Source organism: Corvus moneduloides, chromosome 2, assembly GCF_009650955.1.
Source record: "Corvus moneduloides isolate bCorMon1 chromosome 2, bCorMon1.pri, whole genome shotgun sequence".
Classification (NCBI taxonomy): domain Eukaryota; kingdom Metazoa; phylum Chordata; class Aves; order Passeriformes; family Corvidae; genus Corvus; species Corvus moneduloides.
In genome coordinates this window covers 55529069-55552314 of record NC_045477.1, presented here as the reverse complement: position 1 = coordinate 55552314, position 23246 = coordinate 55529069, and the positions used below count along the sequence as shown (strand labels likewise).

Below are 23246 nucleotides of genomic sequence, written 5' to 3'. Positions count from 1 at the left end.
CCTGGTCTTCAGGATAAAGATTTCTTTTTTTTTTTTAACAGTGGGCTGGCAGCACACAGAAATGGCTGAGATACAAGACTAATTCTTATTGTATAGCTTATCATTCTGCATGGTTTAAATAAGGCTGCTGTTGTGCACTATCAAAGGCAGTCACGGCTTTCTAGCTGCAGTCTCCACTCTTGCTGGTGAACACAAGCATGGCCTGATGGTCACCCAGCAGTGACTTAATACATATGGACCAGCTCTTCATCACTAGTTTGATTTCTTTTTTTCCTTCCATTGAACAGTTGCATAAAGAGAAGCAATATATTTATGTTTCTACAGCTATGGCCTGCAGACATTGTATATCGTGTATTGTATCTCAAGAAAGAGCCAAACATAGTTTGGATGGTATCTTTATAAATGTGAATCCTAGCTGTGGCTAAGATTTCTTGTGCTGAAGCAAAGGAAGATTTCATTTTAAAATATTTAAAACCATGTTAGGTTTACTACAGTTTGCCATTTCAAAGAAAAGAGCCTCTATCACCCATTTGCAAACCCTTGACATAGCAAAATTGTGCTTTCATCTTTTGGATAATTCCAGCACTTTAGTCTTACAATTCCCGTTCTAATATGTGTCAGCAATACAAGTGATGGATCTATGCACTAGAGAGATGAAAAATGAACAGAAAACATCCCTAAAGTGGGAGCATGCAGTTTCCTCAGCCAATTTGCTTACACCAGCAGATGTTTTCCGTATTGCCTGTCAAAGGGAAGCAGAATTTTCCAGTGTTATATTGGGTGGATATTGTACATAATGCTGCTTTGCAGAGATGCAAGCAGAGGATATTAGACCTAGGAATTTTGCTTGACAAAAGGCAATGTTTCTGATACATGGAAACTACTCTATTACCTACAGAGGCTATAGTGACCATGCTTAATTATTAAAAAAGAAAGTAAGACATGATACTGTAGGCAAATTAGAAGATTCGGTTTATTTGCAAAAATTGTCTTTGATTAGTGGTGGAATGAAAGGTTTAAATTATAATATAATGACGCTAATACAATATAAGTGCTGATACAAATTTGCTAGAAGTAATTTAGCTAGCTCATAGGAATTATACTTACTATTCTACTGAATACACTTAGGAGATACTTAGGAAATTAAAATGCAGAATGGAGCAAATGAAGTGCAAAAGACATAATAAAGGTCTTGTTCTTTGGAGCTTTCCTCAGCGATGTTTTTTAGAGTCTGCATCATGTAGTTCTATCAAGTCATTATCAGATACAAAAGGTAAGCTGCTGCCTTGATTTTAAAGCATATTAACTTCATCTTGTTTCCTCTTTACATAAGCCTTTGACTTTCTGTAGTAACTTTAGTGTCACAGAATAACCCAGGAAAGTTTGAGCATCTCAAGCAGATGTGATGAGCCTCAGTCCCACTCTTGTCCTGTGCATGGGTGCTAGTGATTGGAGCAAAAAAGAAAAATTGCATTGCTCAACACCGAGAAATGCAAAACAACAGTTTGTCAGTCCGAGACATAGTTTACACTGATAAGAGCTTTCCTTAGCCCAGCAGGGTGCCACATACATCCCACGAGTGGGTCAGAGGTCCCAGCAGATTTAGGAGGGGACCTCTGGGTTTACTGCGTATCTCCCCTTTCTGCTTGGCAAGAGATGTTCTGATCATAGGGAAATCGGTTGGGCTTGTGAGAGATTCCTGCAGCAGCAGTGGTTGTCTGATGCATATGAGGGTCTCACTGGGAGAAAGCACAAGATCTGTGTGACAAAACCCAAGGGATTTCATCTGAACTGGAAATCTACTGACAGCCTGCTGTGTGTTTTGCCTCTTGTCTCTCAGCCAGGCAAGATGTTGTTAAAACCAGACTAGCATGTGGAAAGCAAGAGTGAGGATAAATGTTGTAGGCAAACACAGCTTTCACCTGGGAAACCAGGATCAGCCTTGTTGCCAGCAGAGTACAGCATGACACCATTGAAAAGGGATGGTAACTGAAGATGTCACCAGCAGGGCAGACTACACAGACCTTTCCCATGGAACCGTTTCATCTGCCTGGGGATATGGCTTTTATGGTGTTGCAACACATATTCAAAACCTGATGGAGCTGAGTGGGCAGATGTTTTGGCCAATGTCCCCACTTTAGAGTGGCTTCTGCTTTGCAGCCATGGAAGTGTGTTAGCTGAGCTAACAAGAAGCCTGAGTAGAGAGACTGCATAAACTGTACTAACACTTGGTCCCCTTGTGGCTCCTCCTTGTCCTAGAATTAGCTATACCAAAGCTTCATGTACCTGGTTCCGAGAAGAGTCACGACGAGCTAATTGTGGCACAGGCAGTGAGTCCTGCTGCAGCTAACTAGGGCTAGAAGGAGTACATTTTCATTGTGTCATTCTCTTTAATGAGAAATAAAATATGAGCTAATGCAGGAGATCCTGGGCGAGAGAAAGCTTTATTACATATAAAAACTTCTCTACTTTCCACCCAGTCTATTATGTGAAAAATGAGTCATATTTTTTGAAAGTGGCTGATAAGAAAAGTTGTGGCTGAGGGACTGTGAGTACAAAAGCAAGCAGATGGACGGGTGTTGGAACATGCTGAACAAACAGCTTACTTCATTTTGTTTATTCTCATCTAAATGATCAGTCACTGGGTGTTGAGAAAGTTGCATAAAACTAAAACCATTGCGCTAATTCTTCTCTGGTGGCATGCTCTGTATTTCCAGAGAATAGACAACAGCTTTGGTCTTGTAGCAACAGCAACAAAGTAGAAGAAACATCTCTGCCAAACAAAACTAAATGAGTACCTTTATTTCTACTTCCAGCAGAAGACCAGTCAGACTCTGCCCAGCTTCTCCACCTTGCACTGAGGACTCTGAAAGCAAAACATGAGGTACTTTAATCATCACCATAAAATCCTATGCAAGATGGACTGACTATTACCCTGTTGTGTAGCCAGCCCATGTCAGGCTGCTCAGAGCTGCCCAGACTGGTCCCAAACACTGCTTGAGCTGGTGAACAAGGTCAGCTGATGACAACCAACCACAAAGAGTGGTGCTGATATTGGAAATGATCTAACTCATTTTAAATTAGTTGTTTTAATTATTCATAAGCAGTGCCCACTTGTAGCCAGCCCAAGTTAAGTTTCTTTTTCACAGACTCTTATTGTTATTTTGATCATTAAATCACCAAAACTGAAGTTTGCTAAACTTGCCCTGGTAAGCTTCAATAAACAAAGCCTGAGAGAGTTAAAGATTGGTATCTGGGATCTTAAATTTATGGCTCTTCAAGGACATGTTGGAGTAACCAGAAGATACAGAGGAGATTACAGCCGGGAGAGATGGAGATTCTGTCTTAAAAAAAGATAAGAGGGATGAAAAAAATGTGGACTCATTACCTTGAGGAGTGAGAGATCAATAATCAATAGAGGATAGAATACTAATTAATAAAGAAAACTATGTTGTTACAGTGGGGATTCTGTAACACATGTAGCAGACAACGAGGCCCATAGAAAAGAAATATAAGGACAGATTCTTGGTGGATATTTTCGGAGATGTTTATTTCTCCAGCCACATGGCCGGGGCTCTGCCGAGGAACTGCTCAATCACGGGACCAAGGGTCCTTCTGCCCGCGCAGGGAACACAAACCAACCAATGGGAACGAGGCTGAGCAGGGGCAGGGAAACCCCGTGCCTCCCCCCCAGGGCCCCTCTCCCAGGATCCCAGGGCAGGGGGGGGAGGGCCCTAACATTTCACCCATTTATTTTTAACAAAAAGAGATTTAAAACTTAACATTGAAAACAACTGGATAAACATAACAAGAACAGTTTCAAAACAAAACAAGCCATCCTCCTGAGTCTTTAAATGTCCTAACAGATTCTGTGGAACATCTTAAGGCTGACAGAAGGGAGGCAGGACTCTCTGAGCATGCTTTGTGGGGAAACTGAGGCAGGAGAGGGTTTCTTTTATTTGTACCTGTTGGAACGCTAAACAAAAATAGTTAATTTCTTCCCTCCCCCTTTTCATCCCCCCCTCGGCATTGGAGAGGAGTTGTAGGGAAAGGAAATTGTATAGGGAAGCCATGGGGTGAAAAATGGGTTAGGGATAAATTGGGGATGGGGTAAACTTAGGAAAGGGTTCACTATGTAACTTAGAACCAATGAGCATTAATGTCTTTGTTTGCTAAAAGTATATAAATATATAAATAAATAAGTGAAAAGTCCTGAAGGGGGTGCATGTGGCTGGAGTGATTTTCTACACATCCTTGCCCTAATGCCTAACTAACTAGCTCTTATAAGATAATGTTGGAGGGTTTAATCTATCCAGACAATTTCAGTGACACTGAAGTGCCCCTGGGCTTGGTGCCTGAGCACATGAAGCAGGAGAGCTCACCCCGGGCTTCTCTTGTCTTCTGCAAAGAAACCCAGAGTTCACAGAAACACACAGAATGGGTCAGGTTGGAACGGTCCACAGAGGATCATCTGGTCCAACCTCCCTGCTCAAGCAGAGTTGTCCTAGAGCACACTGCACAGGATTGCATCCAGATGGTTCTTGATTATCTTCAATAGAGGAGACTCCACAACCTCTCTGGACAATCTGTTTCAGTGCATGGTCACTTACACAGTAAGTTCTTCATCATATTCGGGTGGAACTTCCTGTGCTTCAGTTTCTGCCTGTTGTCTCTTGTCCCATTGCTTGGCACCACTGAGAAGATCCTGGCTCCATCCTCTTGGCATCATCCCTTCAGACACTTCTACACATTGATGAGGTCCCCTCTCAGCTGTCTCTTCTCAAGGCTGAGCAGGCCCTGCTCCCTCAGCCTTTTCTCACAGGAGAGATGCTCTGGGCCCTTCATCATCTTTATCGCCCTACGCTGGACCTGCTCCAGGAGCTCCCTGTCTCTCTTGTGCTGAGGAGCCCAGAACTGGACACAGCACTCCAGATGTGGCCTCAGCAGGGCTGAGTAGAGGGGCACAATCACCTCCCTTGACCTGCTGGCAATGCTCTTCCTAATGCATCCCAGCATTCTGTAGGCCTTCTTGGCCTTCAGCACACTTTTGGCTCATGGGCAGCTTGTTGTCCACCATGATTTAAATGTCTAAGGTAAAGGGAAACGATTGCATTAATCAGCTCAGCATGGCAACTTCCCAGAGAGCAGCAGGTTGGGATGTGTGGGTGGTAGATTTCCCTTAGCACTGAACAATCCCCATCCTGTAATGGTGGAGGACCCTGCCACCTCAGAATTTACCCTTCCCTCTCCCACTTGTGTCACCACCATAGCCAGCCTTTCTTAGACAGTTTTGTTTTCAGTATATGACTATCAAGAGGATTTCATGAAATCATATCACAAAAACATGTAGCCTGGGACAAAGATGAGCTTAAATGAATTCTCACTCTTATCTGGGGGGACACTAGTTGCAAACTAATTACAAAAGAAATACGTCATTCTAGCAATTTTCAAGGATAGAAATTCCATTTATGAATAGACCTTGTTTTTTTTCAATGTATTTATGGCTCATCACAGACACATGGATATTTTCCTGAAATTCTGAGCAAAAAAAAGGGACAAAAGGTCATGTTATGATCTCTTTCAAAATCACATCTATAGATACTTTTATATGCCATTATAAAATACAGCTTAAAAAACATCAAACAGCGCACAATAAACCATTTCCCAAAGTCAGTAGAAGAGAAAATGTGTCTACTGAGATCTAATCCCATCTGAGTTTTATCTGAAGAAACATCGTTAAAATCCAGACCAAGGACAAAAATTTAAACTTACTTTTCGTGTCAGCAGCAGTCAGTGCCTGCAGGAAGAACTTCCCACATGCTCCAGGGAGAGGGACCTCTGGCAGTTGGAACCCATCAGCCTCAGATGACAAGAGACTTATGTCCCACATTGTGCAGAGAGGCACATTGTAGTCTCTCGTAAAGTTTTTGCTAACTATCATTGATGAGTACATTGACATGAAAGTGGGCTTGGTGGTCATGGGTTATGTGGAAGGACTCGCAGGTTGTATTTTACAGGGGTGTTTGGCCACTGGATATAAGAAGCAGAGCACCTACGTCTGGGCATTCTGATGTTAGAATGTTGTCATTGAATTTTGTCCAGCTCTTGGGTCAGGGATATCATGAAAGAGTCATTAGAGAGAGAAAAAGGAAGCTTATCTTGCTTTGAGTTTCTATATTTGTGTGGAAGGAGAGTTCAGCAGAATTCTCAGGTTTCACAGAACATTTAGTATGTGGTAAACACAGACCAAAACACAGCACTGTGTGCATGCATGCATACATGTGCCAAATACAATCAACAAGTCTTTGGAAGACCAAATCTTAAGATAGAGGTAACTAGATTCATTGCCAAATCCTTCAAATTCTGCACTTTCATTATCCCAGCAGTGTGCAATCCTGTAATGTCTAACACACGAACCAGAAATAACACAAGCAGAAAGCAACTTTGGCACCGTGGTGATTGGTAGGTAGAGAAATGGCTGCAGAAAGGTTTTGAAAGGTACATTACATGGAGAAGACAGAATATACCTGACATACTGACAAGTTTGCACATGTTAGATCTGAAATGCTTTTAGCTAGCTGAAGGAAAAAGAAAAAGAGTTGGTTTTTTTTCCAGTCATGGTTTCCGAGTCTGTCTTATTTAGGTTTTAATCCTAAAAGACGCTATTCTTTCCAGTGATGTCAATGGGTTTTAGATGAAGACCATAGAAGGTGTTTGGTGTTTTGTTTGGTGTTGACTACTCCAGTTCAGTCTTTTCAGAATCAAAGACTGGATCGATTATTCTCTGGGAAGAGCATTAATGCTCCCAGCTGCCATCATCTCCACAGCTTTTGGAGACAATCAATTTTTCCCGAGGCCCACAGCCACCTTTGAAGAAGCTGGCAAAAATATTACCAGTTTTAGTGCTTCATAGTTAAAAAAGAACAGTTTATTTTACTTAAAGACAGCATTAGATGTCTTTTTCCATTCCAGCTATGTATTAACGCTCCTCCACTCTCAACAGTATTTTAACGAGGAACTGCAAACAAATAAGAAAGGACCACAGGCAATTAAAAAAGATGCCATTACTAATGTTGCAAAAGAAACAGCTTGAAAACCGTCTGTGCTTTTCCTTCCTGTATAATTCCTTTTAAAATTGCCCATGCTTCTTCCCCCTTCTTCATGCAGCTGTCACTTTCGTCTTCCCATCCATCCAGCCTTATGGCTGACAGCAGATGAGCGACTAACATTGGATGCTGTTTTTTTCTGGATTGCACAGAAAATGAATGTCGGCTTGTAATTTTGGTCTCTGGAAATAGATGTGTGTTAGTAGGCTAAACTGCCGTGTTGAAGTCATGCAGTGCTAAAATCTTCAATGGAGGTAATCCCTTCTGTCTGTTTGACAGATCCATTTTTATCAAAAATTTTTTGGCATGAAAAGAAGTGAAACTTTGCCACTAGAAGTTTGTGCCTCCAGACAGCAAAACATTGAGCAACTGGAAAAATATGCAGGCTGCTTCACCTGGGTTGCCTGGGAGACCTGGTATCTCACCCCAGCTCTCCTGGTGCTGGGGATTTCCATGTCTCCCATGCACAGTCCTTGTGTCTGTGGGAAGCCAAGGTGCTGGAGCTGCTGTGCAAGAGTGTCCATGCTCTGTGAGCTGATGAACTTTCAGGACTCTGTTGGGCTGTGTGCATCCAGCAAGACCCGTGTGGGTTTCAGGTGCTCTTGGCCCCTCTGTTGAGGTGTGGAGCAGATGAAACTGCCCAGTGAGACTGCAGTGCTGGAGGGATGCACCAGAAAAGGGGGTAGGGATGGACCACTCTGAGACAGCACGTCACCTGACTTTAGGGTGGCACAGTACTGCTGGAGGTGGAGGCCTGGCTTATGGAGCACATGATGGCATGACGTATATTTGGGATGTCCAAGGTGTCCTATACAGGCAGTGTGGTACACAGGCTGCTTGACTGGCACCCCTAGCAGGTAGTGCTCAGCCCAAAAGGACGCTTGAACTAGCCTATAGAAAACTTGGAAAAGCTGAAGGAGAGTCTGAATTTTTGCTTTTACTTAGCCTGGAGTACTTATTTCAGACCCAAAATCTGGCTTCTTCACACATTTGGAGCCCTCCTCTGTGTCCAGTACCCCTGTGCAGGGCTGGAGGGCATGGGGTTTTATGAGAAAGGGGAAGGAATAGTATGAACAACCCCCTCTTGCATTTCTGTCTTGAAATTGGGCTGTTGTGGAGCCAGAAGTGCAAAATGGAACAGAAACAGAGGCAGGATGGAGACTAGCTGCAGCCCAGAGGGGTCGTTTGCACTCTGCTGTGTCCTCAAACCTCTATGCATTTTAGGGACTCAAAATTCAGAAATAGTCTAGGCTCTTAACTGCTGTTGAATACATGATAAGCACACAGCATCTTGTGATGAAAGTCTTTGGTTCTTCATGATATTCTGAGATGTCTTCTCCAGAATTACTGAAGTTTTTATTAGTAAGAAATGTAATAAACTCCCCTCGGAAGCTGAGTCATACAGTGAATGTTTCTAAAAAATTCCAAGCAGTCACTCCGGATCTAGCTCATCAGGAGCAGGGTGAGTTGGCAGCCAACCTCATTTGTTCAAAGCCAGGCTAAAAGCAAAACACAGAATTACTTTATAAAAGGGAGGAAGCAGTACTCTCCAGAAAGCAGGGCGTTTAAGAAGGTGAATGTGGGAAATTACCCAGGCAATGAAGATATTCATATCTCATGGTGAAAAAGATGTTCTCAAAATATCTCAGGAAAATAAAATGTGATCAGTGTCTTAACTTTTCTGCATATTTCAGCCTCTGATCCTGTATCTGAGAACAGGCTGCCCATCAGTCCCGAAGTGATTATTGCCACACACCTTGTGATGGGGATGTCATCAGACTGCTACTGCAATGCCTAAATTAGTCTCTGCCAGCTGCAGATAAGATGCAGTCTGAGTTACTGGGGCATTGCCCAAATGAAGACCGAGGCCAGAGCTGCCTTTTGGCAGTGACCTCACTGGCTGAAGCAGCCGCAGTTCCTGATGCATGTCATGGCTCTTTCCCAAAGGACTCTGTCCACAGAGCAGCTCACAGAATCTTTTCCACCCTGCTTTAGTCCATGTGAGCTGGGTGAGAAGATACGTCCTGAGTCAGGTGTCTACAGTACCTGCCTCAACAACTGGGTGGGGTTAGGGAGAACCTACGAGCCACTCTGCAGGCAGACCTTGGCAGAGAGGGAAACAGCTGTGACAGTAACCAAAGCAGCCAGCACAACCACAGCTGGAAGAGGACACTTATCCATGGGCTTAGATGCCACAAGAGTTGGCAAACAGTGGTTTCAAGAGGGTCCTAATTCGTTGTCATGCTGTGCCTTGAAAATTCAAGTGATGTGGATCTCTACTGTGAAGCTTTTTAAGTTGGCTTTGCTCTGTCAATTCAAACACAGGTGAGTGTCAAAACCCACTTTTTGTGCTCACCTTGGAGACCAAAAGAGTTAGACTAGTTCTTAGCTAAGGTGGTTTTCTATGTCCTTTATCAGCTCCATGCTAAAAAAGAGGACCCACAGAGCTGCTTGTGGGTCTAGGGATTTGTGAGCTCTGGTGACACCAGTCTTTGCAGCCTGCACGTTGCCACCATGACCCCACATGGGAGCACACCCAAAGCACTATTTTGGATGTTCTCAAGTTTACATGTACAAGGGGTAATATAGAGGAGAGATTAAAATCTTTATCCAAAGCACTTTGGGGTGTAGATATCTAAAAGTGTGGGTGGCAAGAAAGTTGGGTTTTTTGGAGACTCTCCATCTGCTATGCTAAGCAGCCATGTGTGGACTCCTGACCTGCTGCCAGTATGAAATACAGCACAGCAAGCAGGAGGCACTTGAACGTGTCTGGTCCACCTGCACGTGCTGACAGCACAGAACAGAAATAATCAAGCTTTTACACCTGTAGTGTGTATAGAAACCTATTTCACAATAGCAGTGGGCTCTGAACACCCATCTGTGCAGTCAGCATTGCTCCACTAAGAAGTAGTGAAACATAAGAAGGGAGTAAGGCATTCACTGCAGCCATTTGCTCATGGCTTAACAGAGCTATATCTGTTCCTATAAAAATTCAAGGAAAATTAGTCCCTCAGCTTGTTAACTCAGACTTGAATTATGAGTTGAATGAGATTATGCACCAAATCCCAGTAGACTGTTTACGATTTTGTTATTTGTGTGTTTTCTGGGAAGTAATCAAAACAAATATCCTCTCCCTAATTCCAAGAATATCTTTAATGATTCATGCAAAGATTATATGGGCATCTCCTCTTAATATTTTGAGCAACTCTGAGGAATGAAAGCACATATATAGAAGTGTGGGCCCGAACACAGAAATTCAGAATGCTTCTCAGCATGCCATGTAGCTGTAGAGTCTCTTTCATTGGGTGAAAGTAACGAAAGATTGCCGTGTGACTGCTAGCACCAGTCCCTGAGCTGAGAACATTTCTCTTTTAAGAATATGTAAGAACTTTTAACCAGGATTTACTTCCCTTTACCCTGTTCATGGTTTTTCTTTGGCTTCTGCAGTAGTAGTACTTGGTTTTTGCATCAAGTTTTTGTGGGTTTCCTTTCCATTAAAAATCCTGAAGTCTCTGAGCAACAGCAAGCAGAAGAAGGAAATACTGAACACACCAGAAGGCGCATGAGCTGAGGTAGGACAAGATTTGTCTACTTTCTCTGCTGTAGATAAAATGGTTGCAAAGATTAAAATACAACCTACTTTTCTTTCTTATTATTTGCAGTTAGTGTATTATTTGCCAGAAGCAGTGATAGCTGACCAAACTTCTCCGTGACAAAGATGGTGTTGAGAAATATTTTTGGCAGAAAAAAAGGGTAGATTTATGTAACTAGGATTGTTTGCCAGATGGAAGATAACAATGAAGTTGTGGATCTGATTAAGTGAGCCTTGTTTTTTAACTAGATGAAAAATGTGCATTTGGCTTATGGCAAACTTCAAAAATAAAAGGTGTTAAATGTCAGACTCTTGATTTTTTTTTTGTTACTGTGCATTTAGAAAGGTTAATAATATGCCATGCTTTGATGAATTTAGTGTTAATTCCAAATATTGCATTTTTTTTCATTTATTCTTGGTAATGCTGCTCCTGAAACACAAAGTGAATATTTGCAAGAAAGCCAGTAGGAACTTTAAAAAGACATGAGAACTGTTTTTCTTGGAAGTGCAGTGGCAAATGCAAGTGATCTCCTCTATAGCAGAGATATTATAATTGCCTTCCTATTTGGGTAATAAACAACAGACTCACGTGTCTGGGATCCTCTTCAGACAAAGGGTTACTGTGATAGATGCAAAGACCATCTTTTTTCCTGGCACAGAAGAGGTTCTATATACTTATCACTTTACATAGCAAAGTAGTATATTTTGATGGAACAGCCTGACTTCCCCATTTAACTTTGCATATGAAGAATGTCTTGTTAAAATGAAGTTGTTTCGTCATTCCTCATGTTATAGTGAACCCAGTGTTTCAGAGCAGCAGATCTCAGATCAGCAGTTTAGAAACTGAGAGTGTATTTACACCTCCAGGCACAGTGGAGGTTTTGTATTTAGGCCTTTAGCAGCAGCACCCCTCCACCACACATCTTCAAAAGGACTGTGTCCTTCTGTCCAGGCATGGCACAGAAACTCATCCCATTCTCTGCTGAGATGCCATATGACTTGATTGACTGCCCTCTGCAAGAACTTGGGTAGCCCAGGGCTGCTGACTTCTTTACTTGCCTCTCTCTGCATGTTCTCTAACTCCATAATCTCTGTTTTCAGTGTAGAGACAAGAGCTGCCCACTATGGGAATGCATAAAGGTTTTATACAAGGTGACATCCTACTCTGTTCTCCATAGCCTTTTTGATGGTGTCCCTCATTTTGCTGACAATTTTAGTTGCTTCTGTTGCTGTAGCCAGTGCAGAACTGACTTCAGCAAATGGTCAATGACTTCAGCAATGGCCAAGTGCCAAGTGCCCTTTCCAGACACTGTGAATGCAACAGCCAGTTTAAAGTTCATATAATTAGGCACAATTTAGATTATTTTTCTGTAGCATGCATCACCTTACATTAAAATATACTGATTCTCATCTGCCACCCTTCCAGCACCGCATCTAACAACCTGGAGAATTATCATCTCCAGGCTGTTGTTAGAAACATTGAATAAATCTAGTCTGAGTTGCAAACCCTAGAGGACTCCATTGCTGATTTATTGAGCCCTCACTTCACTTCCTACACTTCAGCGAGCTTTCAGCCCACAAAAGAACGTGACTTCCAGCTCTCTGGCAACTTAGGTACTTAAGAAACCTTTGTTGCAGAGCTATGTCGAAGGCTTTGACAAATGCAACTCTACAAATGCACACGTATCATAGAATCATAGAATGGTTTGGGTGGGAAGGGATCTTAGAGATCATCTCACTCCAAACCCCCTGCCAGGGGCAGGGACACCTTCCACTGCGCCATGTTGCTTAAAGCCCCATTCAGCTTGGCCTTGAACACTTCCAGGGATTCCATTCCCCCTTGTCCTATCTCTACATACCCTTGTGAAAAGTCCCTCTCAAGCTCTCTTGTAGGGCTCCTTTAAGTACTGGAAGGCTGCTATAAGGTCTCTCTGGGGTCTTCTCTTCTCCAGGATGAACAGCCCCAACTCTCTCAACCTGTCTTCACAGAAGATGTGCTCTAGCCCTCTGATCATCTTCATGGCCCTGCTCTGGGCCCCCTCCAGCAGGTCCATGAAGTTCTTATGTCAGGGTTTCAGAGCTGAACACAGTGCTCAGGTGGGGTCTCATAAGAGTGAAGTAGAGGGGAAAATCTCCCTCGGCCATATATGTACATCCAAATATATGTATGAAATTGCCACTGGGTGCCCTTCATCCATTGTCATCACAGCCCTTCAGCGGGTGAGTGAACAGGATCTCCCTTTTCAGAAGACATGACTCTTTCTCAGCAGACTGGCATTTCAATGACCTCAGTGCCTTCATTCTTCACTACAGATGCCCCTAAAATGTCCCAGAGGAGGAAATCGTTCCCAGTGGTCACTAGTTCCCAGGACTGATGACCAGCTCATGGCCTTGAGCTGCCTTATCAAGCCTTTCTTGTAAATGAGAGCTGCACTGATGACACATCAGTCCCCTGGCACCGCGCCTGATTACAATGGTGGGTTACGTGCCTTGGCCACCAGTCTCACAGTTGAGATCCTTTGGGATACTGATATGAGTGCCATCTGGTCTCAATTATTGGCCTCCCACTTATCTGGTTGGTTTAATACTTCCTGCCCACATCTGTCAAGTGGAGCTGGCTCCTCTGACCTTTTTACTGCATCAGACATGAAAATATCCCAACATCTTTGGTTGAAAAGAGTGAATTCCCTGAGTTTTCCTGCTATGACCTTGTCCCTAAGAGATCTTTTGTCACCAAGCAATCCTGCCAGTTCCCAAGTGGTTTTCATCTTTCAGTAGCTTTACAAAACTTACTGTCAATCAGAACACCCTTTACCAGAAGCTCTTCACTATATTTTTCTTTAACGCTCCTAGTTTCCTCTCCACATTTAATCTGTCATGTTTCCCATTCTCCCCATTTTGACAAGCCTTCTGCTTTCCAAATGGAGATCTTTTCCTTATAATAGTCTTGGTAACCATTTCACTGATAGACACTGGGCTCAGTATTTCTTAAAATACCTATTTCTTTTGGAATGTAGGCTTGTTGAATTTTCTGTTTGTTTTCCTAAACAGCCCCGAAATTTATGTAGGCTTCTTTCTTTTCGGACTACTTCTCTGTTCCACAATGCTGCTGAGCCCAGCTCTACTGTGATTAGCAGTACAAAACTCCCTCCACCAAAACCTGCTTGAACTAGGGCCTGTACAGCACTAAAGATCAAATGGCATCTTGTAGAGGTAGAATGCCAAGGTAGAATGGCATTTTTTTGCAGGACTAATTATTCAAGGAACCAGGAAGTTGTTGCATATGGACATCCCATCCCATTCTGCTGCAGCATTGCATCTTTATAAAGACACTCAAAGCCTCCTCCTGTTGCTACCTGCTTTCATCATCCTACCCTCACTTAATGTTTTCTGGCAACTGTCATAATCATGATAAGGAGTTCAGTAGTGCACTCCTAGTACTATATTTTTATTATTAGAGTATATGATGTCTGCCTGCAAGAACCCTGTTGTGCTTCTCTTTAGCCACAATATTTTTACACTGTTGCAAGTAATGTAGTCCCTCATGCACAGTGCCACTCCTCCACCCAGCATCCTACACTATCATTACCATAAAGCTGGTAGCATGGCAACACAGGCTTCTATTGATTATCCTCGCTCCTGCAGGTCTCTGAGGTTTCCCTTGCACCAGGGTTTTGGTTTCATGCCAAGCCTGACAGGTGCCCTGTCTCTTTTTCAGGTTTGAATCTGCATCAGTGCAGAATTACACGTAAGATTTGGTTTTCATCAGGCATTCAAGATAGCATGTGCCAGTCTATTGGGCTTTGTGGGCAGTTGGATTTGCCTTCCCTAGTTATTGCAGTTGGACGTTTTTTCCCTCCTGGCCTTTTCAGAGGTGCACTGGATGCGTGTTCACTGCCCTCACAAAGTGTTGTCAGTCCAGCCCTTTGCTCTCCTATGCCCCTCAGCTCCCCTGTTGCTTCTAATTAAACACTCCTCTGCAAACCTCTCAGTCTGCAGCACCAGCAGCCTGAATCTGCATCGGGTATGGTGTAGTCTCTCCTTCCCGTATTGCTTGCCTTTGTTCCCTCACTTCCTCACATACCTAAATTTCTACTCTCTACTGTCTCATCCGTTCATTGCAGTACTGGGTCTGACTGAGCTTCTCTTGCCTCATAGCGGAGCCCCAAACATCACAGCCTTCATCCCTGGTACCCACAATGACTACAGCCACCACCAGCTCCTCTCTCACACCCCCAAATTATCTGCATAGAAACCTCAGAAAGTCAGTTCCTTGGGCAGACCTGCTCCTCCCCTGCTCCTGCTGAGCCACTCTTGCCTCAAGACAGCCAGCCCTGTCCCGCTGTGTCCCCACACACACACCCTGGTGAGGTGGACATACATATCACACCCTGGGCAGCTTCACCTCTGCTGCTAGACTGCTACCTGCATCCTGAGCTTAAAATATGACGGGCTTGGGGCATTTTTATTAGCTTATTATCTCCTTCAATTAAACAAATATCCTCTTACATTTGCTCTATCAGCCCCCCACCTGTCTTGCACACCCATCCATTTGCTAAGGGCATAAAATTCACCTTAGTCAAGGAATGTCTTTCTGTTATCGTCTTACCTTAAATTGAACTCAAGCCAGGCTAAGCTAAAAGGCAAAATATATATTTGTAATAAATAAATGCAGTTTATAATATATATGTAATTTGTTATGAAAGGTAAATATTTATTTATAAAATCCATACTAATCAAGCTGTAAATATTTTTTAAAGATTTCACAGAGATGAAGAAAAGACAAAAACCCACCCAAACTCTAATCTACTTATGCAGCAATTATTTCAGAAAAGGCTCCCTTTTTCTTGCTCAGCTGATCTTCTCTTTCTCCTGCCAGGGAGGTTGTCAGAGCCTCAGGACATGTGTCAGCTGCTTCCATTTGATAGCTTCCGTCACTGACACTCACATATAGAAAAAATCTCCTGTTAGAGAATTTCTATCACAGAACTCTTTCAGTACCACTGAAGAGAGAATCCCATTTCAGTTTGTCCTTTCTCTCCTTTTTTTCTCAGAGGGCTGTTAGATCTTACTGTAAATCTTCCTTCTTTTGGGGGACCCAGAAAAGTCCTAAGTCCAGTCTTTCACTCTTAACCCATCCTGTTCATTCCCGATCCAGGAGACCATCTGGACACTTTTGCTGAAAACAAATTTATTGCCTGCCTTTAGATAGGTTGTTCTTTCTGTATATCTAGGAGCCATTTCCTAACCTTAACTGGCTAATAACAGTTCCTGGATTCAAGAAGGGCTAAAATTCTCCCCTTATTCTCTGTGGCTGGTTGAGGTAGTCCCATGTGAAATCTTTCACTTCACCTTCCTTTCTACTTTGATCTGTGTGTCAAAACACAGCTAACAGGAGTGTCTACATAGGAAAATGGCATGTGTCATTGTTGGCCCTTTGCTGAGGGCAGGCACCATGGTGCTTTAAGAGCTTTCAGATGACTGGTCTCCGGTTTCTTTCTCTTAGACATCCCATAACAGCTTGAAACTTGTGTTTGAATAATTTGGAGAGGAGTCTGAGAACTGATTTTCTTGCCAGGTTCAGGGATACTGAATTTTCTCAATTGCACATGCACTATTCTACTTTTAGTCTCAGCCTTTGGCCGGAAAGAGAATTGAGGAGCATTTATACAGATAGAGGACAGAATAGGTAGTTGTTACCTAGATACCCTCATATGAGAAGCCTGAGCAAAGTGCCTCAGCCCCTGTGCTTGTAGTGCTCTCCCGAGGGTGCAGGGACCCAAGGGCTTTTCATCAACTGAATTTTCATTGCCCCAATCCCATCCTTCATCAGATAGCATTGGGCACAAGCCATCACTCGTAGTGCTGAGCAGAGCTTGAAATTTATCCATGGCTCCAAACTCATTTGACTCCTCTATCTCACAGCTTCCACACACAACGGGAATGCTTCAACAGGTGGCAGATCCCTTTCCTAATATTTTCTTCTGTTTTGGAGTTTCTAAAAGCAAGGATGCTTGGACCACAGGAAAACACTGTCAGAAGGGCTCTTCTCTTTGCTGTACCTCAGGGTGCAATATTTCTGTGCAAAATGGGGGGATCATATTCAATCTGGAGAAAAGCTGGTCTTTGATCCCATACAGAAAACATGTATATCAGACGATTTTTCTGTAAAGAAAAACAAAACATTTAGAAGTCCTTTGATTGCAAAAGATTTGTTTTTAAGAAGAATATATTTTCTCTCTCCTCTGTGAGGAAAGAGGATCTCAAATGAGGAAGAGACTAACTTTAGGAGCATGGATATTGGGTCTCAGCAAAGTCCTCAGTCCAGGCCTTTGCTGAGACCCAATATCCAGGAACTCTTCCTTGGGAGCCCAGCCTGAGGAAGTGCTTCCCACGCTTCCCATCTCAGTGGGGCTGGATGAAAGGTGCCTGCTGGGCACATCTGGTTGCTATATTGAGGGTCTTGGACAGACTCTGAGATGCCATTCCAGAGATACCATGGGCTTTTCTGAACATAGTTCAGGCTCCCACACCATGGCTTCAGTTTGCAAATTAGTTCCCATTTATAGCACAGTGGGAATACCACACTGGGTAGCTGGGCATTCAGAGCACCCAAATGTAAAGCCAAATTTACCCCCAGGGAGGCTCCATGTGTACAAACAAATTAGTTTCAAATTGTGAAGCCAGTGAGGTTCAGAATAAGAGATAGGGTGCAGTCATGTACCCTGGGCACATTATCACTCTCACTGGAGCAAATTAAAAGCTTCTTTTCCATGCATCTGGAAATACCACGTAGTTGTGGTTTTCAGGCTAAAAACTTCCACACCCCATCTTTAGAATATATTGGCAGATACAAAGAGGGAATTGCTTCCACTGTCAAACAAGAAGCAATACTGACACCTTCCTTTGAAAATACTACTAGCTGCAGGACAGCTGAGATAAGAAATCAAGAGATCAGAAAAGAAACAGACACTAATGAGAAAAAAATTAATTTATTATTTAGAATGTTTTAGTGGTGAGTGGTTTTGATTTGATTGAATTATAGTCTCACAGGAGGAAAAATGCCACTCTCCGTGAACACAGCCCATTTTCTTAGAGGCCATTTTCATTAGGGCTGCAAATGTGCGCTGCCCTGGAAGCTGCAGTGTGTGTAGATGACTGACTGCTGCAGAGCAGATGAGCATAAAAGAGGTTAAGAGAGTGATACATGAAGCAAAGGCCCCACAAAAAGAGACAGAAAGCCACCAGACGCTAACAAAAAAGAAGAAATACTGTGTGAGGAGGAGGGAGTTAAAAAAGGAACCATGCATAATTAGCACAGTGTTTGCCAGTGTTTAAGGTCAAAATGTCCTTAATTGATACACGTATCAAAATATGTCTGCTATTGCTCAGGAAATACTGCCAAAAACATACCAGAAAAATTTCCCTGGTTCCAAGAGACAAATTCAATTCTTTTAGCTTTCCACCCTAATTTGAAATGCGGACTTAGCAGTGGGCAGTGATTTCTTTTCTGATCAGGTTTTGATGTTTCCATGCTAGGTGACTGGGAGCTCAGAACCTCCCTGCCACAAAATGGCTGACAGCAAGTTGGCTTGTTTTGCACAGTGAAGATCAGAGACTTGTCATTAAAACACACAGATAGCACCTCTAAAAGGTAGCACTTTTACAGGCTGAGACAACAACCAGCTGCTGTAATACTGAAACTCGTTAGAGCTTACTTGGGGCCTTGTGTCTTGAGATGTGTATTTACTGGGACATCACAAGTAATTATTCATTAACGAACCCTTACTTCCCACTGTTGTCTGCATCTTGCAATTTCTGCCCTCAGTGAAATAGTCTCACATAGCCAAACTCTCTGCCCAGCCCGTAACCCAGAACTCACACCACTTCTTTTCACTTTGGCAGAAAAATGGAGGCGCTGGCTCAGACTACGAACATTTCCAAGGTGACGCTAGATGGCAACTTCACTAACAGCTCCTCCAACTGTACAGTTGACGACTTCAAACAAGTAATTTATCCCATCATGTATCTCTTTATCTTCTTCCTGGGCACTGTTGGAAACGGCCTCTCCATTTATGTTTTCTTCCAGACTTCACGAAGGACCTCAGTAAACATTTACATGCAGAACTTGGCTATTTCAGACCTCATGTTTGTGAGCACTTTGCCCTTTCGGGCCACATATTTCCTCTTGGGATCACGTTGGATATTTGGTGATATTGTCTGCAGGATCATGACTTACACCTTGTACATGAATATGTACTGCAGCATTTATTTCCTCACCGTGCTCAGTGTGGTTCGTTTCATAGCCATCGTCCACCCGTTCAAACGCAGAAACTTGACTAACACGAAGTATGCCAGGATAACCTGCGTGGCCATATGGATCTTCGTGCTGGCAGCCTCCAGCCCTCTCTTAAACAAGGGAGTTGCTGGCTACAGCAACCCTGTCAAATGCTTGGATCTCCACCCCTCCAGCACACACAGGCTCCTCATGATGAACTGCTTTGTCCTTGTCGTGGGCTTCATTCTGCCGTTCTGCACAATTGTGTTCTGCTATGTCTTTGCCATCAGAGCGCTGCTCAAGTCCAGGGCTCTGCAGAGCAAGAGGGCGATCTGTCACAAGAAGGCACTGTTAACCATTATCATCAGTCTCATCTTCTCCCTCATCTGTTTCCTGCCCTATCACGTCCTGCGAACTGTCCACCTGATGTACAGCAGCTGCAGCCAGGCCAACCTGCACAAAGCGCTGGTGGTCACTCTCTGCCTCGCTGCCATGAACAGCTGCCTCGATCCCATCCTCTATTACTTTGCTGCTGAAAATTTCAAAGCAAAAATCAGAAGTCTGTGCTGCAGGTAGCTGGTGAAGAATTGCATAACAATATATGCGTGGTCCCGATGGGATAATTAGACTGGGCTCATACTATCCAATGACAGGCTGTGTTCAGACAGTGCGATTCCCTACAGATTCACAGTAGCCTGCCAGTTCCCCTTGCAAACACTGGCAAAGGGGTTGCACATTAAAGAAATGTAAAGCATCAATGATGCTTTCTGCTGAGACTGACTTAAAAAGCAGGAAGAGAGGCAAACAGGACCTAGCACCGGCTCAGGCTGCTCGGAAGTCACTAACATTTCTAAATTTTCCACTCTGAGCCAGCCACAAAGGTATTCTGCTTAACATTTTCATGGGTTGTCAAGTGAGAGAATGATTTCAAGTAAGTGGCATCACCATGGAGTGTTGTGAGTAAGATGACTGCTGGCAGTGAGGGCAGGATGCAGGCGCCCAGAGCACTGGGCTGCATCCTGCAGCTCTTCATGTGGCGTCAATTCCTTCAAGGTCATTGCAACGCTTTGTTTTTATGCCCAGTGTTGCCAGTGCTTTTCAGAAAGCTGAGGCTAAGCACTTCCTTTCCCATGCAGGGATCCAAAGACAAACTTTTAAAATTATTTTAGTCCAAACAGGTAGCTAGGGAGTGGTTTCCTCTGCACAGGTAAATCAGTCTGACAGCAAACTGCTGCCAAAGACATCTCCAATCCCTCATCTTCTGTCTCCTCTGAGGCAGAAACTGATCCCTTTTTTCATAGGATTAACTTCCAGTTCGTTTGAATTTCCTTACATCAAACATGAACGAATGCAACAAGAAAGCACTAACCCAGGTACAGGAAGAAAGATGGGCAACAGAGAAGGTGGAGGAGAGCATTTTTAGAAAGCAATGGGAAGCTACTTCTATGTGTACTTTGGAAAATTTCATCAAATGGCTGTGTTTTTAAGTCTCTGAATATTTTCTAAAATATGTTCTCTAAAAATCAGACCTAAGTGAAAACAGGCTCCAAACTCATTTTGACCATATTTAGATTATGGTTTTAATTACCTCATCGTTTACTAAAAACAGACAAGAAATTTAGTCATATTTTCCAAGAAAGCAGCCAGTCTTATAGGAAAACTAACAAAAATGCTGAAAGCCTTCCCTCACTGTGAAATTCAACCAAAGGAAGGTTTCTGCCTGTGAAGGTACTTCTCAATGCTCTGAACTTTTTATGGAGAAAGTACTTCACAAACTGAATGTTACTGCTCCCAAACAAAAATAACAGCAGCAAGCTATTTTTAGCTCTGTCTGAAATATGCAGAAAACAAATCATTGCTGGTCAGGTGGAAAAGTGCTTGGCAAAACACTGGGAAAGGCACATTTTTTTCTTGGCTATCTAAGAGTTATGTTCAATCTATTTCAGTCACTTGATGCTGCCTTTGATGTAAGCACAGAGTTTTATCAGAAGTCTTCACTAAAGTTCATGCTCCAAATTCTTATTTCAATAATGCATCAGCATACCTAAGATCTGACCTAATGATGCCATGTGAACTCCTTGATCCCATGCTATTGGTGAAAAAGGGAGTATTAGCAGTGGTTTGCAATGGGAATATGATTGAGATGGTAACCTGTGCAGATATAGCAGGCACATAATTGGAAGGAAGGGGCAAACTCTTCTTCTGTGGTTTTCACCTGTCAGGAGCGGACCTGAGCATCAACAAGTGACAAGCTTGAAGCCTCTCATGAGATACCATACACTTCAAATACTGCAAGAGAATGCAAAAAATTAGCCACAGTGTATTCTCACCAACGTACTTCTGTCTGTATCTATCCAATGCATCCGATTATCAGATAATTTTGCAACAAAAGGATATATGTATCTCACTTACGAAGTCACTTTTTTTTGTATTGACCATGCTACAACTTTGTTGGCAATTGAATTAACTGGCAGACCTGTGTTTTAATAAAGTAGATTTACTTGTGGCTGAAGATATATTTTTTATTGATCGCACAGCTAACAAGGGATCTCCTCTGAGTGCAGGGGGAGAAAGAACAAGAAACAGATACTGAGTTTCTGTAAGTGGGCTATTATTTCACAAGGGTGAAATGTCCTTGGAGGTGTGAGAACATCCTGCTGCCTTATTTACTTTACTAACAAAATAGTGAGGAACATGAGTCAAAATCTGAGGTGCAGGTGAAGGAATAGATTTTTTAAATTACGATTTACTTAAAAAAGGATTCAAGACCCTCCTTGCTAGGGATCTTCTCATGAAGCTTTAACAACACTTGTATAACACGCCATGTTCCCATTTACTGCCATTTCTCCATTTATTGTTCTTGCATGTCTCTACTCACAGAGCTGATTAGTGTTCTTCACTGTGGAAGTATCGTAGTAAAAATGTAGTTTAAAAAGCATCACCATATCTATTCTAAAAAATAAAGCTGCTGACAGTTAAATTCCTAGCAATGCCTCTAGGTCCCTCAAGGGATCACATACCCCTTAAAAAGTACTTTGGTATGTTTCCTGAAATTTCCAGGAGGCAAAATCTAAGAATAGCTATGTGTATAGACAATTAAAGCAACAGTAAACTTGTGAGCTTGAAGGAGACATAAGAAGAGGAAATGAAGTCTTTAAGTGACTGTGACCCTTAAGCAGCAGCAGCAAATGATCTACCTTCATATGCATGTTTCCCTGTCATTCAGGGAACCACTGGTACTTCTAGACAAAGGTAATTTTTTAATCCAAAGTTGTGCTAGAATCATAGAGAGAGAGCAGAAGGAAATGTCACTCTTCACATTAGCATTTTAGCCCCAGTTTGAGACCACGTGTGGTTGTGACTGCCTGATGGAGTGGTGCTGCAGCAAGCAGGGGAGCATCGCATGACTGTGGTCTTTCCCCTCCACTCTGCTCTCATGAGATCCCACCAAGAGAGCTCTGTCCACCTCTGGGGCCTCCAACATGACAAAGCCTTGGACCTGTTGGAGCGAGTCCAGAAAAGGGCCACAAAGATGGTCAGAGGGCTGGAGAACCTCACCCATGAAGACAGGCTGAGAGAGCTGGAGGTATTTTAGTCTGGAGAAAAGAAGGCTCCAGGGAGACCTTCTAGCCCTTTCTAGTACCTAAAGGGGACTACAGGAGAGCTGGAAAGGGACTTTAGACAATGTAGCGATAGGACAAGAGGAAAAGGCTTGAAACTGAAAGAGGGCAGGTTTAGATTAGAAATTAAGAAGAAATTCTTTACTGTGGGGGTGGTGAGTCACTGGAACAGGTTGCCCAAAGAAGTTGTGGATGCTCCACCCTTGAAAGTGTTCAAGGTTGGATCGGGCTTTGAGCAAACTGGTCTAATGAAATGTGTCCCTGACCACAGTACAGGGACTGAAACTAGATGATCTCTGAGGTTCCAAACCATTATATCATTCTATGATTTTATTATTTGTATTTTAATCAATGCATTATCCCACTAATCTTTGTGATATATCCTCTGCCTTCCTCAACATACATCCTGTCACCACAGCTTGTATTTTGCTTTGGCTCTTAAGTGTGTTGGGAGAAATGGGTGCAGATTTTGCTGCTCAGCATCTCCTTCTGAGGTGCATATTCCTTTATGCTACAACAGCACGCTGTGCTGGCAGCAGAGCAGGCATCAGACTTTTTCTCCATCTTAGAGTATCGTATCTGAGGCATTTTAAATGATGGCCTAATTAAAAGACCGTGCAAGAACAGATTTCCTGAGAGAGTCTGGTATT

General features: G+C 43.0%; 1 protein-coding gene across 2 annotated transcripts; it reads left to right on the top strand.

Moving 5' to 3' along the window:
• The first annotated feature begins 10360 nt into the window (after positions 1-10360).
• On the top strand, positions 10361-21488 carry CYSLTR2 (cysteinyl leukotriene receptor 2). Of its 2 annotated transcripts, XM_032099748.1 has the most exons (3): positions 10361-10678; positions 18604-18706; positions 18788-21488. In XM_032099748.1, exons 2-3 carry the CDS (start codon positions 18608-18610, stop codon positions 19550-19552), a joined length of 864 nt encoding a protein of 287 aa, XP_031955639.1. In that variant the 5' UTR covers positions 10361-10678; positions 18604-18607; the 3' UTR covers positions 19553-21488. The 2 variants fall into 2 exon arrangements, with proteins under 2 accessions (XP_031955639.1, XP_031955638.1); XM_032099747.1 differs by having other exon boundaries at positions 10363-10678; positions 18604-21488.
• The last annotated feature ends 1758 nt before the right edge of the window (positions 21489-23246 follow it).

What these genes read in the sequence shown, in the direction of transcription:
- CYSLTR2 (XM_032099747.1), top strand. Translation starts at nt 18,608, where the DNA reads ATGGAGGCGCTGGCTCAGACTACGAACATTTCCAAGGTGACGCTAGAT.